The sequence below is a fragment of the Eumetopias jubatus genome, unplaced genomic scaffold (assembly GCF_037043125.1).
Source record: "Eumetopias jubatus isolate StellerSeaLion01/CBP00866 unplaced genomic scaffold, mEumJub1_p1.0 scaffold_11, whole genome shotgun sequence".
NCBI lineage: Eukaryota > Metazoa > Chordata > Mammalia > Carnivora > Otariidae > Eumetopias > Eumetopias jubatus.
In genome coordinates, this window is record NW_028274817.1 from 100,435,927 (window position 1) to 100,450,422 (window position 14,496).

At 38.1% G+C, this 14,496-nt stretch overlaps 1 protein-coding gene across 3 annotated transcripts in view; it reads left to right on the plus strand.

Moving 5' to 3' along the window:
* DMD (dystrophin) overlaps positions 1-14,496 on the plus strand; it is a 1,674,912-nt gene that overhangs the window by 1,340,504 nt on the left and 319,912 nt on the right. For all 3 annotated transcript variants that reach the window (XM_088028834.1, XM_088028835.1, XM_088028836.1), the window contains 2 exons: positions 1,675-1,795; positions 2,416-2,684. In XM_088028834.1, the coding sequence (XP_087884960.1) occupies positions 1,675-1,795; positions 2,416-2,684 (390 nt within the window). The remainder of the gene's footprint in view (positions 1-1,674; positions 1,796-2,415; positions 2,685-14,496) is intronic.

Sequence of the window (14,496 nt, forward strand, 5' to 3'; positions counted from 1 at the left end):
AAGGGAGCCATTATTATTTTTATAATTAGTGAAATCAGAGTCAATCACCTCCTATCAAGTCCAAGTGGAGAGACTAGAAACAATAATAATTTTCTTGAGGTTGGGAAAATTAGATGTATGAGCAAGAGTTGTATACACATACACACATGTGCACACATATGCACACACACACACACACACAAATTTCAAATGAAATATTAGAGGGAGAATCAGCTTTACATTGTAAGCAACAGAGTAAATAGTCCACCTACTCTGTATTATAATACCTACTCTGTATTATTTCAAGGACACAAAAATATCTCACTGTACAGAAACTACATCCCCATCCACAGACTGAATCCTTATATTTCACTTATAGAATTTTATTATTTCAATTCAAACACTTTGCCTCTCTTTAGTGAAGTGTGACTAACTATGGAAGATGAATCATTTTGCAAAGTATCAAACTCAGGATTTTTCTGAATGATGAGAATTTTATTTATAAATGTGTCAGATAATACAGTTCTGGAGCATTCCTACAACATGAGATATCTGAAGTTCAAAGGAGATATAGCTGAATTTTCCCTCAGGGCTTAAAATCATTAGGTAACATTGCTAAAAATAGGACAGAATTGAAAAAAGATATGAATAATTAAGCCCTAGCTTAGGGTAATTATTATTATTATTATTACTGTTGCTTTTACACTGATCAATTAATGTTTATGTGGTACTTGATACTTTCATTAACATCTTCACTTCTGAGATGGCAGAATCTGGTCAATGAGTATCTTTGATGGTTTCCAAGTATCTCTCAATTTATTCTAGCCTCATACGATGTCTCACAAGCCTTAGGACTCAATTATGTATGAAGTTTATTGTTTTCGCTCTGTTTCTAGTGTGTTAGTTTTCTCCCTTCTTTTCATCCAGAAGCTTCCTGAAGGCAGAAACTATGCATTCTGCTTTCCTTTTAACCCCCTGTATCAGTGAAGATTACAGATTAAAGATTAAAACTGGTAACTAGCATAGATGACACCAGGAGACGGATTCTAGGCCTATCCTTTTATAGAAACCTATTCCCACAATTCCTACATCCAGTATATGTCAAAACATTTCTACCATTCTCAAAGAAGTCACATTGGATAATGTATTGGGTATTTTTCAGAAGTACTGAGTTTTTACATAGTTTACTATTAATATTTCATTTTATTTGTTGTCAGATATTTTGACAGAATAAGCTGGTGGTTATGAATTGGATTGGCTGTATATTTCAGTACAACCTAAGTTCTTCCAAATGGCCCTTCAGGCTCCCTATGTTCTGGATAACCATTCTTTTGGGTGCGTGAAGTATTCATTAGCCCTGCTAGGGTTTTGCAATGTGTATCTTGCAACTTTGGCTTCAGATTTCAAGTTTGGCAGTCAGGTTGTACAAATAAATCACTCTTATCTTGATGAAAAGGCATTAACATGTCTTAGAAGCTCCCCCCATGCTCTCCAGAATAGCTTTACACACACAATGGCTTCTGATTAACAGAAAGATCCATATAGCCTTCTTTATCATTTTGTGACTGTCGGTTTAAAAATAAAGGAGATAAAAATTGACCTGGGAGTTCCATAACCAAGTTCTGAACATCTAGGATTAATTTTGAGAAGAATGCCACAAGCCAAATAAGCATTTCTTTTCATCTCATTTCACAGGCCTTCAAGAGGGAATTGAAAACGAAAGAACCTGTAATCATGAGTACTCTTGAGACCGTACGAATATTTCTGACAGAACAGCCTTTAGAAGGACTAGAGAAACTCTACCAGGAGCCCAGAGGTAATTGAATGTGGAACTGTAATAACATATTGATAGAAGGATCAGTGGTGACAGAGTGACCCATCCATTCTTGCTGCCAGGGTCTGGATAGCTCTCATATTTTCTAAGTTAAATAGAATCGATTCAAATTAAACATAGATGTTGAAAAAGAAAAAGGAATCATAAACCACCATGCCTAAATCTGTTTGTACATTCATTAATAAACAGTAAAAGAGATTAGTTAGTGATCAGTTATTGAAACATTTAGAAAATAATAAACAAAAGAGATGATCTGTTAGAAGGAATTCAACTGTTACAAAGACTACAAGCTAATTTTCAATTTAAGAGCCTGACTGAAGTAAATTAGAACTTGTGGTGTGCATTTCTCTACTCAGTAGCTTAAATGAATCTTGGATATCTGAATGATAGAAAGTAGAACAGATTACACTCAGGAGGACAGACTTGAGATGGGCCAGACACTATCAAAATTTATGCCAAAGTGTAAAGGAACCATTAATCAACGAGTCGGCCTCTTGTTAGACTGTACTCTCTTTCTTCCAGTATGACCTTTTCAACAATGTTTTTTTTTTTTTTTAATAAAAATAACTGTGGCCTAAAACCTTGTCATATTACCAATTTAGAGCTGCCTCCTGAGGAGAGAGCCCAGAATGTTACACGGCTCCTACGAAAGCAGGCTGAGGAGGTCAACACTGAGTGGGAAAAATTGAACCTGCACTCTGCAGACTGGCAGAGAAAAATAGACGAGGCCCTCGAAAGACTCCAGGAACTTCAGGAAGCAACAGATGAGCTGGACCTCAAACTACGTCAGGCTGAGGTGATCAAGGGATCCTGGCAGCCTGTGGGTGACCTCCTCATTGACTCTCTCCAAGATCACCTCGAAAAAGTCAAGGTACCATCTATTGCTTTGCTTCAGGGCCCTTTGAGAGACTCAAAAGAAGTTCTAATCTGAACTTGAGTGCAGTATTTTCTTCTCACAAAGTTAAAAATAGCGCCTTTAAGCTTTAGGAATCAGTCTGTCTTTCACAAATTCAAAATCATCTTGCATGTGGTATTTTCTCTAAGAGGAGATAGTGATCTAATCATCTCTGTCTTTAGTAATGTGGAATGAAATATTAAAAAGGTACAGGGTGAAACAATCATTCTGATTTTGCTATTAGGAAATGAATTTAGGTGTTTGTACTAAAATGATGTGTGTGTGTGTGTGTGTGTGTGTGTGTGTGTGTGTGTGTGTGCTCTTTGTGAAACTTAGTATCAGAGTAGGGAAAAATATAACACTTAATCAAGAGCCAGGAATCTAGGCTTTGGCCTTTGTGCTAACTAAATTATATGACTTGGGTGAGTTATGGTACTGTGAATTGAGGCTGTTACTGCTGCCCTTCCCTTAGAAGGCAATGTATGTAATACAATTTTGAGTTGTATTAGTCCACTGCAAATATTAGGAAATATCATTATATATTTGGAATGCTGTCCCCAAGACCAAAGTTAAATTCCCTTGTGGCACAAAGATGATACATATATTTATAAAGAAAGAATATACCTGTTTAGGAGTATCATTTTGAAAACCAGCAACTTGAAAACATATCTTGTTTACTCATCTAGCATCAAAACCAACAAAAGTTCAAATTCAAAAAAAGTGAAATTCTCACCTGCACTCGGCGTGTTTGCCAGCAGCCTCATTCTGGAAGGTCTCTTCTCCCTTGCCCTCCGTGGCATTGTTTCATCCCCATTCTTCTTCTTCCTTCATTTTCCTTTATTTTCCTCAATTCTGAAACTCTCCTCACCCTTCAGATGTTGGCACACCAAAGTTTCTAAACTTAGCTCCATGCCCTTTGCATTGTGTAAATGCTCCCAATTTGAAATGGAGAGTATGGTGACAAATATCCATTTCTGGTCTGGATCTCTCGGCCACCCTCCTCCCCCATATATCATTAAAGGAATCAAAATGCAGCCCTTCTGAAACTAAGTTCATTCATTCTCATGTTTGCTCATTCCTCTGCTGCTGTCCCCTTTCTTCTATGTTGCCAATGTCAAGTTGCTCAGGCTTGACACTTGAGTTCTTTCCTTAAATCCTTCTACATTTTTACTGATTGCACTTGGCCACTCATTTTGCCTCTAAATATATCTTTTCTATTTTCTCTCCTCTTTTCAACCAGTGTCCTGTTCCAGCCCCCAGAGTGTGGTACTCAGATTGTTGTATTATATTTCTTTAAATCCCATGCCAATCCCATCTTTAATCCCATGTTCTGGCATATCATAAACACTACATTTTCTTTTTTTTATGTTTTTATTTAAATTCCAGTTAGTTAACACACAGTGTCATGTTAGTTTCAGCTGTACAGTCGAGTGATTCAGCCCTTCCCTGCAACCCCTGGTGCTCATCACAAGTGATAAACACTGCATTTTAAATATTTGGCTAATGAATGAGTGAATGAACAGTTTCTTTACTGGATGTCTACATTATCCGTCTTCATCCAACTCCAACCCAAAGTCATCGCAGGAGACTGCCTGCCTCAGAATGAAGTCCAAGGAATGAAGAGGGCAGGTGGCCCTTTTCTTCCTAGCCCTGGTTGAAATTCCTGATTGTTACTCCCATCCTTCTTCAGGCCATTCCATACACTCCGGCCCTACCACCCCTTTACCCAAATATGCCGGCTTTTCTCCTAACTCTCTGCCTTTGCGAATGGTCTTCCCTTGGCCTGGATCACCCCAACCTTATGTGCCTGGTGATCTCCCACTCAGCCCTCAAGCCCCAGTTCAAACGGCTTCTGTGTTTGTAGTTTGTCCTGAGTGCCTCCCACCCACAGCTCCCACCGAGCAGAAGAAACGGCCCCCAGTCAGTGCTTTCAGAGATCACCACACATCCTTCAGCTGTCACGCTGACATTTCCCATGTATTGTAGCTTGTCACTTAAAGCGAGGTTCCCACAGGCAAGGGTCATGCCGTGTATGTTTGAATGCCCAGCTCCTAGCACAGTGTCCGCAACATACAAAGGAATCTCATTCTACTTCTTTGTTCCTTCACTCCACTCTTGTTTATGAGCCACCATACAATGTGCTATCACATGTAGTTGTGATACAGTTGTGATACAGTTGTGAAACAGACATGGTCTTTGCCCATATGAAGCCTATTCAGTTGAACTGAATAGCTCTTCATTAAAATAGTAGGTGGAGATTTAAGAGAAGATTACAAATTTGACTGTATAACTTGGGAAATCTCTTCCACCTTAACATTCTATGACCCTATGTCTTGCAATTAAAGCAATGGTTAACATTGCTGGCCACTTGGAAATTAAAATAATGCTTTGAAGTGCATTACCTTGTGTTTGTTCAGCGTTAAAAATAGTACTTTTATTCAAAAATATAGGAACTCCATTTTTTAATATCTTCCCCCAGAGTGACAAATGAGTTTAGGAGAATGTCCCAAAGGAACTGAATGAGTTGATAAATTAATTAAGTGGCCAAATCTATAGGCTTTACAGCAGACATAAGGGATTCATTCTTAGTCATATCTGCCACACAGATGCTTTGTAGTATCCTGGGTATGGATGGAGAATGTATGCAGCATGATTCAATAACAACAACAAAAAAAATCACTCAAAGTAGAACAGCTCAAATATCAGCTGACCCTCACCGAAGCCTATTTGCATTTTTCCTTTCACTTCCCTTCTCTTACCTGGTCTTGATCCTAAGACCAAGTTTATTCCCACACCTTAATAGGTAAGACGCTCATTCTGATCCCAATAGTAACCAAAACCTAGATGCACTCAATATTCCTTTCTAAAAGAGCTTATACATGCCATCACTTCAAATAAATCCGTTTTCTCTGTTGCTTCTCAACAACACTGGGTTTGAAACTCTGAAGTTTTGGTGGTGGTAGTTTATAGGGAGTGAATTTTATTAACTAAAACTTACTTTGAAAGAAGTAAAAGAGTACTTAAAACCACTCTTCCCATTTTTCTACTCAGCAATTGAAGCCCTCGGAGGCTCCATGCTGTAGGGAACTCCAAACTTATAGCTAGGCATGTAGCCAGAAGAGTATTTTATTTACCCACTTCAGTCCATTTTCATCACCCCTAGTGACTCTAATGGAATACCCACCTCCACTCTCCTCTCATTTGTTAAAGAAGTTGTTATACAAGTTAACTGTGGCATGTGTTTTTCTGTGGGATCGAGTATTATACCATTTCATTAGCACATGTGGCTTTGCGATTTGGCGAATGGAAAGAACAGCAAAATGAGGTCCTGGGACCCTTTGGAAGTGGCATTGTCGCTGGCTACTCATCTTCAGGATGGTGTACATATCATAAATCCAGAGAAAGGAACACAGTGTCAGTATTGACTATTTAGCTCACTCAGAGAATCTCAACCTTCCAAAAAGAGCTTCCATAGGCATGAGCCCTAAAATGAAATCGAAAATGCAAATGCCTCTTTATTTTTAAAATTCATGATTTATATATACTGCTTATAAAATATTTCAAGGACACAATCATGATTTCTCACTGAACTGGAACTAACACGACTATTTATGTGACTGCACAGATATTCTTACTTGCCTTATCGTCACGGGGAGTAGGAAGAGCTCCTTGGATCACTAGGTGCTCCACTTAGATCTGTAAGTGGCATATCTGCAGGTTTTAAGAAAGCAGGAAGACTTTGGGACCTACCGTCCACCTAGGACGTTTTCGTTCTTGAGCACAGTTCCAGTGTGAAAAAGGTCGGGAGTCGTTGTTGTTGCTCCAAGTTTTCCCTTTTGTTCTAATCTACCCTGGGTTCTTTACACAGAGTGGTACATCATTCTTGAGCCGGGAATGTTTTACTGCCCTTAGTTTGCCTGTTGCCTTGAAACACAGTTTTTCACACCATCGCCATAATTCAACTCCCCCAGGCTGCCATTTGGAATTATGCAAATTCGTCGCAGCTATGTAGTTAACTTCTTTTCTATTTTTTTTTTATCAGACTTTCCTTCCTGCGAAAGGTCAAGGACAGGGATTCTCTGAGTTTTTCCTTAAAGTTCTCACGATGAAATATTTGGATTAGATCTTTTTGGAATTATCATTGAGAACAATGCAGTAGCATGTGTAGTAGACCAGGGACTATAATGAAGCCGCCATGCCATCCTGACTTATGTATGTTCAGCATTCACATCTAAAAATGTAAGAAGATAACTGGTGAATGCATCTCCTCAGACCAACCATCCTGAGTCCCTGTGGTTTGGTTTATCTGGGAAATATATCAAAGAAATGCTGTCTCGGACTCTGACACTGAGAAAAGCAAGTATGTTTCCTCCTAATAGTGAATGTGAAATGTGATGTAACATAGTAGAATTTCATCTTCATGTTGGCAAGCAAAAGCTTTCTGCCAAGTTCACTCAACTCTCTCTTCTCTTACTGCTTTTCTCATCTTAACTCGGGTTCTAATGTTTTATTAATTTTGTTATATTTGTCATTTATATGAGCCAACTTTCAACCCTTTCTCGTATGTGAGTTTTATAGAGAAAACTTATAGACCATTCTGATAGAGTTAGGGGATGCAAGGTTAGACAGAACCATCGCAAACAGGGCAGCCCTAAGAATGATTCAAAATATGAGAGCTCTCTCAACTCTGAGTAAAGAAATGATATCTCCATGATGAACGAGGTGTACTGCCCATAGTTGGAGAAGAAAAGTTCCCCAATATTTTGTTAATGGTTATAGACAGCAAATGAATTGCTCTGTGGAGGCTTTTGTTGTTATTTTCCTACAAATGCTGTGTGTATTAAGTAGCCTTTGATTGAGAAAAAAATACAAACAAAAAAGACATAAGCCTTTGTAAATCTGGGTTAAATATGGAACTAGCACCTGTCGTCCGAAGTAACCTGGGTTTTATCCCGTTTTTTTTTTTATCTCATTTTTTAAAGCATGCATCTGTGATGTTCAAAAGCATATGATTTGGCCTTTAATATCTTGGAATACTTCTACAAGAAGGCATATTATGGTAAAGCCTCACTTACATACTTTAAAAGTGTTGTGTTTCTTTTTTAAAATAGAACGGTCATTGTTGGCTTTAAAAGAGCTTAGAAACTAAGGTAGGAATTCGTCATCTTAAAAATCCTAACCAAATTATTTGTTCTGTGTACAGCAAATTGTAAGTTAGTGTTCCAGGAGAGCTTATTCCTTAGTTCCCATGTATTCTCTCTCATTTCCTGCTTTGTTTATAAAGCTAAAAGCAAATTACTTAGGACAGCAGTGTCAAATCACGTTTCTTACCCAAGGCATCTGATTTTAGCGAGTGCTGTGTGTGTTTTAAAAGCCTCTACCTCAACTTAAGCAAATAGAACCTTTGCTTGCCATGCTATTCCCATCCTGCCTTTGAAACTTCTGAAAAGCCAGTGCAGAGTAATTGTTTCAGACATCTGCTTAGCATACTTTGAAGTGCATATAAGTTCTTTTTCAGTTTCATTTGAACCCCAGCTGTCTTCACCAAAGTCTATAATCAATCTGAATTAAGTTGTCCTACTTCTTCTAATAAGTCTCTTATTAAGTTCTGCATCAGCCTCTTAGGGAGACTTAAAAGCTAATTCATGTAGAATTGCCATTTTCCACTAATTCATTTGTCAGCTCTCCAAATTCCAACGAAAACAATTGCAAAGACTATTAATTTGGCTCTTCATAAACAACTTATGTAAGTGTAGTATACATTGGAACTGAGCAAACGATTTAAAACAGTGGGTGGGAGGAAATGAGTTGATGACATTCAACATGCTTTCTTTTTGACTGTTTCGAGATGCCGTCTACATTCAAAGCATAAAGGCCTTTATTTAGTAAGAGAAACATCCTTCTGCTTTTACTTTCATAAATAAGATAATTACTGAGTGAACTTTGCTTAAAGATAGGGAAAGGCTTTAGAACAGTTGGAAAAGGAACATGGGTTTTTTTTTATTATTGAACTTACTTTAATTTGGACTTCTTTGTATTCCTTTGATGGGCTGTGATAAAAGAAGGAGCTAGAATTGGTTACCATTGTTATTGCATTAAATCAGAGTTGTACAGCTTCTCTTCTGGTCATAGGATATTTAGGAGAACATGGATAATCAAAATGTTCCGCTAATGAGTTCATCTGACATTATTCTTCCAAGGAAGTATTTAATTAGATAATAAAAATTTCTCCAAAGAATGTCATCCTTTCTACTATTTAAAAACAGCCATATCAAAACCTGATCCTTTAATATGCCAATCCTGTTTACTGAGGATTTACTCCAGAAGCTTTGTTTGTGGCTGGTCGTAATTATAAATACTATTCCTCAAGAGTCTTAGATCATAAAAAGACTCTTTTAAACAAAAGCTTAAGTAATAGACTGTCAGCATTAATGGATCTCAAAACTCAGTCATTCATTCATTCATGACATGGTTAAAACCTATACCCAGAGAAGTCTGATCTCATTATGGAGTGTGAATGTTTAATTTATTTCATGAATAAAATTGTATTGGGGATCATATTAATGGCAGCTTAGTTTTTCTCAACATATTATTATATGGCACCAAGCCGAGGGAGCAAGAATTTGTATTAGCTTGTGCGTTTGTGTGCATGTACCACGTTAACAAGGAACAGTTTGGAAATGTGTCTGTTATTTACCTGACATTCCATATTTCCTTAGAAAATGGAAGCATACAGCCAATGTATATTTTCATTCTCCTTTGGAATCTACCAAAGTCATAACAAGTTTAAAGTTCACAACTATGTTGCTCTCCTACCGTAAGCACAATAAGGAATGATTTGAGAACAAATAACCCAAGGATTGGGCTCCTGCTGTGTTCCTGTCACACTCGGCAATTACAGTTTTCAGAATTACACGGGGAACGTTGGCACCAATATAATGCCTTAGGCAACCTTACATTAACTAAGTTAAACAATGGCATTGAATAATTGTTCTTGGTAAACCAGTTCTCTGGGTATTATGGGAACACACGTGCTTATGAGACTAATGTAACCCTATCATTTGAAGATGGTTAACTTTTTCATAATAGGAAGAGTACATTTTTTTTCGTAGTAAGATTATTTTATACTAAAATAATATTTTGGGTTACATTTTACATAGTTCTTCTCAAAGTCTTCTACTTCTCTTCTCTTAATGGCCAAGGAGACTGTTATCTTCCCCTCCCAACTGCTTACCTCCTTTAACCAGGAGCATGAAGTTCCTTTGATGTTTCTTATTTTTTACATCTCATGTCAGTTTTGTGATCCTCTCTGTAAGGTATTTGTTGTGTTTTAATATGAAAGTGTTTTTCACCAAAAAGTGAAATAAACCTCCCAGGACATTTACTCATGGGTATGAAAGCATAATTTGAGAAGCATGATATGAAAAAATGCCCAATTTGCACAGGCTTCACCTTTTTCCATCAGCTACTTTTTTTTACGTACACATCCACAAAGAGCAGATCCTTGCCATTTCAGATTTATCTTTTACAGTCTTATCTGATCACTGTGACCCACAAGGTCCACGACTTAAAGCTTTTTGTAATTTTGAACACGTATCCTTTGAGGCTTCTGTGCAACAGTCAATTAACTAATGACTTAACTTGTGTTATAGGTCACGTTCCTTGGAAACAGACCCTGAGAATGGGGGTCTGGGTGCATATTGATTTATAGACAGTCTGCTTTCAGGAGAAGCCTGTATGGGAGTTAGGGAAGCATAATAAGGGAGAAGAGCCAAGCAAGTATGCCATCTCCAGCAAAATCTAGCTCTGTGTCCTGATCCACACAGAGAGAGTGCTGGAGTATAAACCACACAACAGAGTTGTCCTTTCACACCCCAGCTAATCGCTGGGGGGTGGCCAGCAGTATGCTGGTAAATATGTATCAGTTAGCTCTGAGGTGGAGTGAACACTGATTTGTGGCGTTTTCCAGCTGTGGGGTCCATACTCCCACCGGGGCAGATTCAAGCTACCAACGTGATCTCACTGAATGCAGAATTGAGAAGAGAACCACACAGTGGGCTCTTGGGTTCTACTCTATCACACCGCTGGCTGTGGCCCACCCCTGGAGACATAAGTTACCTCCTGAGCCAGGAGCGTGTGTTGCCTCCTGGGCTCGGGACCGCCCATCAGCAGAGGTCACCTTTCTGAAGAAGAGAGGCAGCTATGAGACGTTGGTGGCCATTAGTCACAGCAGGTGGCGGACAGATGCTCAGGCCAGGGCAAGTGTCTCCTACAACTGGCCAGTGACCCTAGTAAGCCACTCAGCCTCCGCGTCTTGACATGGCCTTTTTAATGCTGTTTGGTTCTTGCATGTGTGATAATTATCTAGAATCGATGAAGATTTTGTTTCTTCATGAGAAATCCATCCTCCCTGTGCCCCACCCCCCTAGGTACTTATTGGAATTGATAATGCAAGAGAAGAGTTAATGTAAAGGTCTAAGAAAGTGATGATTATTAGTAAGAAAATGACTTCATAAGTGACTTGGGCTTCATAGTTATGTAATCTATAAGTGTCTGAATTGATCAGATATTTATGCATTTGGGGATTCGGGTTATCGAGACATAGTCATTGAGAATGTCAAGAATTTTCTTTGGCAGTGGTTCTCACCTTAGTGGGCCTCAGAATCACCTGGAGGGCTTGTGGAAACCCAGATCTTCTGATGCAGGGGTTCTGGAACAGGGCTGAGAACCTGCATTTCTAACCAGTTTCCTTGTTATGGTGATGCTCTTGTTCAGGGACACTTTGAGAACCACCATTCCATTGTGAAGCTGTAAGTGTGTGTGTATATATATATATATTGTTTATTGTTAATAATCCATCCATTCTTCAATAATTCTTCCATAAATGTATCACTTATTACTTCTTTTATATTTATCAACATCCAGAACATTTAATTTAAAAACTGAATGCAGGCCACATGGCCTTCTGTGAGAGTGATTGATAGCTTAGATAGGGAGCGCAGTTTCACTCAGAAACCTTGAAATGAATAATGGCCTACCCTTTCTGAGTCTGTCTTGTGGAAGCCATTCACGATTATTTATTCCAATTTTCCTGTTGGTATTTTACTGGCATTCAGACAATTTGGGGGCTGCTACAGATGATTTAGAGGTTAACTTGCCTTCCCACTATTGATAGTTTAAAATTAAGATATTTAGTCACATAATTTTTTTGCCTGGTCTGCATGTTATCACATTCACCAGTGACAACAATTAAATTTAAAAATTCTCCTCAGATCGTCTCCCTCTCCCTCTGCCCCTCCAGCTCATGCTCTCTCTGTCTGTCTCTCTCTCTCTCAAATAAATAAATAAATCTTCAAAAATAATTCTCAGAATTTCCAGCTCAACATACTGAATAGAAGCAAGTACTTTACAGAGTTTCTGAAATCAAAGACCTTCAGAATAGTTGGGACTATTCAACTTTTGAAAATTAAAACCTGCTTGCTAGATACGAATACCGGGTAGCTTATCCAGGAGTTCCTACATTTTATAACTTGTCACCCCATTGAGACTCTGTGTTCAGGGGAGGGGGGTATATGTGTGGAGAAATGGAGACAGATGTGGGGTGACCCTGGGAGAGAAACGGGGAGGAAGCAGGAAGTAGTCTGAACTGCAGTGACTGGGGAAGGGGGGATTTTTTTTCCCCCAAAGGTGGTGCAAAATCAGTCCATTAAATGCCTGTGAAAAAAAATTTATTGTTGTGGTGTGGGGTGAGTGGTATATGTACAAAGAATCATGGGATAAATATAATAGAAACAAATGTCTTTAAATATGCTTTGATCTTAACCAAGAAACATTCCAAACAAACTTTCCCCTTTTCCTGGTGGGGGTAGGGGTGGGGGTTACATTAAAAGTAATTCGATTAATGTTCAATGTGAAATTGAAATAACTATGTATGAACCCACTCAAATCAAGTATACATTAAATAATTGAGTTAACTGAATTAGGCAGAGTACGGGCACATTGATTTTCAGTGTTTTTTAAAAATTGGTCCACATATCATTGTTATGGTTTTGTTTGTAAACTTCAATATTTATTAAGTTTCCACAGTGTGTTCAGTCCTGAAATGTCAAACTCTCTTAACCAGAATGAGGCTGGAGAATCTAACACTAAGATAGATTTCTATTTCCTTTTAAGGAATCGATTTTTATGGTGAATTTTTTCTCTTCATGCAGCGAAGAGCCTGCTGGTTCTGTCTCAAAGCACACATGTTTTTAGAAGTCTCATTCCCTGCATTATTATGGACTCAGTGGGCTAATTTAGAACTTTTTCCTATCAGACATTCAAATCCTATTATCATGATCTTAACATGGCGTTAAACAAGTTGGTGAAGAGAATAAAGTCAATTTTTCAGGCATATATGCCAAAGTATAGTAATTAATTAAGTAGAAAAACTCAAGTGAATGTGGGAAGTGAGCAGTATACATTGGTTTGTTTTTCAGAACCAGTGACAAACCAACACTGAGTTTCATCTTACTTATTTTCCTACTTTAAAACATTTTAACCCAATGTGGAATCTTCATTTAAATCCTACTAGGTCTTAATTAAATAATTCTCATTTAATCACCCTGTGGTTTAAGGCTTTTGTGTGTCCCAAGGACAAGTAGGCCACATGCAACAACATTTCACCCACTTCCCTCTCCACTTGTCAGTTGGCTGTCAGCCTCAACATATTTCTAGCAGGGACAGGGCTAAAGCCAGAGAATGGTTCATTGTTGTCAGCCTACACAAACCCAGTACTAGAATCACCACAATGGTGACCCAATAGAATGGTAACTTTTGTGCATCCAGGAAAGCATAAAATTAAAAGAAATATAAGCTAAACAAATGAGCATAAGTTCCATTGACCCTTTGGCTCACACAGGCAATAAAATATTACCTTTGGAAGCCCCCTGACATTTTGTTATAAAGGTTGAAAGAAGACATTTCCAAGGTTGTCTCGGTGTTGAAATTGCCTGGGGGTTGGGGTTGAGTGTCAGGTGCAAGATGGGTCTTAATGAAATCTGACCCACTTTGACTTTCAAAAAAAAATCTTGAATTCTAAGTGAAAAGATTCTTTGTCAGATTTTAAAGCCTTTTTTCAATTGAAATAGTATTCTCCTTTAAATAATCAATACAGCATCACTCACACAGATTTTTGAGGATGCTAAGTCATACTCCTTTTTTGAAAAAGAAAAAAATTTATTACTATTAAAGTGTGATGTCTTTGTTACTTGAATACTAATTGCTTTTTTTTAAAGCTAGGTTTGGCCAATGACTTTGAGGTTTTTGGTTTTTTTAATAACATTTAAGTACGTTGATTAGACAGCTTGACACTTAGACACATTTGTGTAAGTCGTAATTTATTCATCATTCACACATACTTAAGTGGACATTATCATGATAGCAGTTGTCAGAACAGAACACAACAAGCTATGAATTTAGATCTTATTTTAAGATGTGATCAGAAAAATCGGGAATATCTTGAAAATGAAAGTCCTCAATAATATGGTGAAAAACAGGAAAAACTGAGTCAACTTTTGGTTCCACTTAAGAGACTAAATCTTTTGCACACATGTGTATGTATTGAGATAAAAGTAATAACCACTAGGGCGCCTGGGTGGCTCAGTCAGTTAAGCATCTAACTCAGTTTCAGCTCAGGTCTTGATCTCAGGGTCGTGAGATGGAGCCCAACATCAGGCTCCATGCTCAGTGCAGAGTCTGCTTGTCCCTCTGCCACTCCTTCTGTCCCTCCTCTCTCTCTCTCTCCCTC